Raw genomic sequence first — 2500 nt, 5'->3', positions numbered from 1 at the left:
GTGTGTGTGTTTGGGGGGAACACGATGGTGTGTGTGTGTGTGTGTGTGTGTGTGTTTGGGGGGAACACGATGGTGTGTGTGTGTGTGTGTGTGTTTGGGGGGAACACGATGGTGTGTGTGCTCTGACTCAGTTTGGTTCCTCATCAGTTCTGGGAACAAAAGAGTCCGGATCAGACTTCGCTCGCGGTGTCTCTGCCATTAAAGCACCACTTGGCACCAGGGGTGAAAAAAAAGCACAGAAACGCTCTCTCTATTAAACGAGGTCAGCCGAACGGCTCTGGGTTCCTGCGTCGCTCGGGTTCTGTTTCCTGTCTCCCGTCGGTAAACGCGTGTCTGACGTCTGAATGCTAATTTCGGATGAATGAACGTTCGGTAGAATAACTGTGCAATAAAAACCACTTTAGCCGATTACAGAACACGGGTATTAGCCTCTTCAGCAGTAATTTCATGCTGACAGAAGAAAGGATGGGAATGAATCCATTCCTGCGCTCATTTGCTAAGAATCTCGGAGTAAGAAGTTGCGGAGATAATTTGCTCGTTGGCTTTTGGAGGGGCAATTTTTATTTTTTAATAAGCGAGTTTTTTTTTTTATAACCACTAAACCGTATTCATTTACAAAACTGAATAAAGCATCCAAATGCTACAGATAAGAGCAAAGAGAAGCAGAGCTCTTTTACCCTCTCTCTCTCTCTCTCTCTCTCTCTTTCTCTCTCTCTCTCCCTCTGACGCTGACCTTTTCAATGAAGCTGGTCAATACAGAAAGACGGACGCTGAATACCAACTGCGTCCTGAAACCCCTCGCCTGAAATTGGCTTTAGTGCTACACAGAAAATCATTTTTTTTCTTTCCTCTAAATGACAAAACGAAAGGAGACGAAAGGAACGTGTGATTGTGTGATTAACGCATGTCTGTGCAGTGTGTTCGGAGTCTCAGCACAGGATCCTTACCGGTTTCAGTCTGTAGTTGGCGATGTGGGACAGCGAGCTCTCCAACAGCTTCCTGCTGCTCAGAGAGTCATGAGACTTGTGGGCGGAGCCCCATGCTCTGGGGGAGGGGCTCAGAGGAGGTGGTTTAGGGGAGGACGACAGAGGGAGGGGTTTGGGAGGAGAAGGGACAGAGAGAGGTTTAGGGGAGGAGCAAAGAGAAAGTGGGAGTGGCTGATGAGAAGCGATGGGGAGGGGTCGGGGTGAGGAGGAACCGAGGTGCTGAGGAGAAGAGTCGTGCTGCGATTGGCCAATCAGAGCCAGCGGCTTGGCGTTAACGGCGAGGCCAATGGACTGGATGACGCTGGTCGGTTGTGCGAATCTGTCTCTGGATTTGGAAACGTGTTGTGTTGAGGTCTTGGGGCAGGAATCCGCCGGGCCGTTGCCGGCCTGAAGGTCCCACTCGGCAGCTCTGGAATGTTCCTTCTTGCTCGGCCGCAGGCTCGAGGCCGCGACCTGGTGACGAATCGAATAAAGAAAGCTCATTAGTCGCGAGTTAGAAACGGAGTGATACGATTTACAATTTTTTGGATCTGAGGCGGATCGAAACCTTCGTTTTCTTTTTCTTCTGTGGTTCTTTCTCGGAGTCGGATTCTTCGCTGTCTTTGCTCTGCTCGTCGTCGTCGTCGTCGTCGTCCTCCTCGCCGAGGTCGTCCAGGTCGCTGCTGCTGACCCCCTCGATGTCGCTGTCCAGCGACGATCCTGATTCGCTGTCGCTCATGCCGGAGCCCTCTGTCTGTTTCTTATGTGGTTTCTATAGCAACCAACAAGCACGTCAATAACGAAGTAAGGAACGTTATAATGTTATCTTTCAAAGAACCGTTTGCACTTACAATTAATGTCACAGAACAATCCTGAGATTAAGTCAAAAACATGTACGGTTTAGTTTCCCCTCGGACTGTTACAGAGCCCTGACACCGGAGACTCCTTCCGTGCATGTTTAACAAAAAACCTCCTCACGGAAAACGTCAACGTTTGTACCCGCGCCCCTGCTGACGAGCTGTTACTATAGCAACCGTAGCCTATTAAAACAAGCAACAACAAACGGTGAGAGAAACGTGACAGAATCGCCATGAAGTGTTTCTGTCATTCGGGCTGTTGTCTCGTCCCGACAGCGGTAAGTCCGTGTGACGTGACTTCCTGTTTCTCTTTGTTTCGATGCCCCTCCATGTGGAATCTTTACTGTTAGAACAACTCTAATTACCTTCTCTTTTGTTTTCTGCGAGGGTTTCTCTTGGAGCTCTCCTGTGCTGTTGCTGTGATGAGTGGCCTTGCGAGCGCGAGGTTTTTCCACCGAGGTGTTGAGAGCAGGCGAGGACGACACGGACGCGCTGCCTTTGGTCGTGGACGGAGAGACCACGCTGCCGTTCAGGGCTCCATTAACACCTGAGATTGACATTAGATACGCGCATGCACACACACACACACACACACACGCACAAAGTGAAGTGAGGTTGTGATTTTATTAAAGGTGTGTGTGATAGGAACACAGCGTACGACCGCATTGCGGCGCTGCG

General features: G+C 50.1%; 1 protein-coding gene across 19 annotated transcripts in view; it reads right to left on the bottom strand.

Moving 5' to 3' along the window:
* The window catches only part of baz2ba (bromodomain adjacent to zinc finger domain, 2Ba), an 86384-nt gene that overhangs the window by 23641 nt on the left and 60243 nt on the right, over positions 1-2500 (bottom strand). For all 19 annotated transcript variants that reach the window (XM_060868937.1, XM_060868939.1, XM_060868938.1 and 16 more), the window contains 3 exons: positions 2188-2369; positions 1534-1737; positions 948-1439 (listed from right to left, as the gene is read on the bottom strand). In XM_060868937.1, the coding sequence (XP_060724920.1) occupies positions 948-1439; positions 1534-1737; positions 2188-2369 (878 nt within the window). The remainder of the gene's footprint in view (positions 1-947; positions 1440-1533; positions 1738-2187; positions 2370-2500) is intronic.

Source organism: Tachysurus vachellii, chromosome 4 (genome assembly GCF_030014155.1).
Source record: "Tachysurus vachellii isolate PV-2020 chromosome 4, HZAU_Pvac_v1, whole genome shotgun sequence".
NCBI classification, from domain to species: domain Eukaryota; kingdom Metazoa; phylum Chordata; class Actinopteri; order Siluriformes; family Bagridae; genus Tachysurus; species Tachysurus vachellii.
Note: the sequence above shows the minus strand (reverse complement) of the source record. Positions and strands in the feature narration are given on the sequence as shown.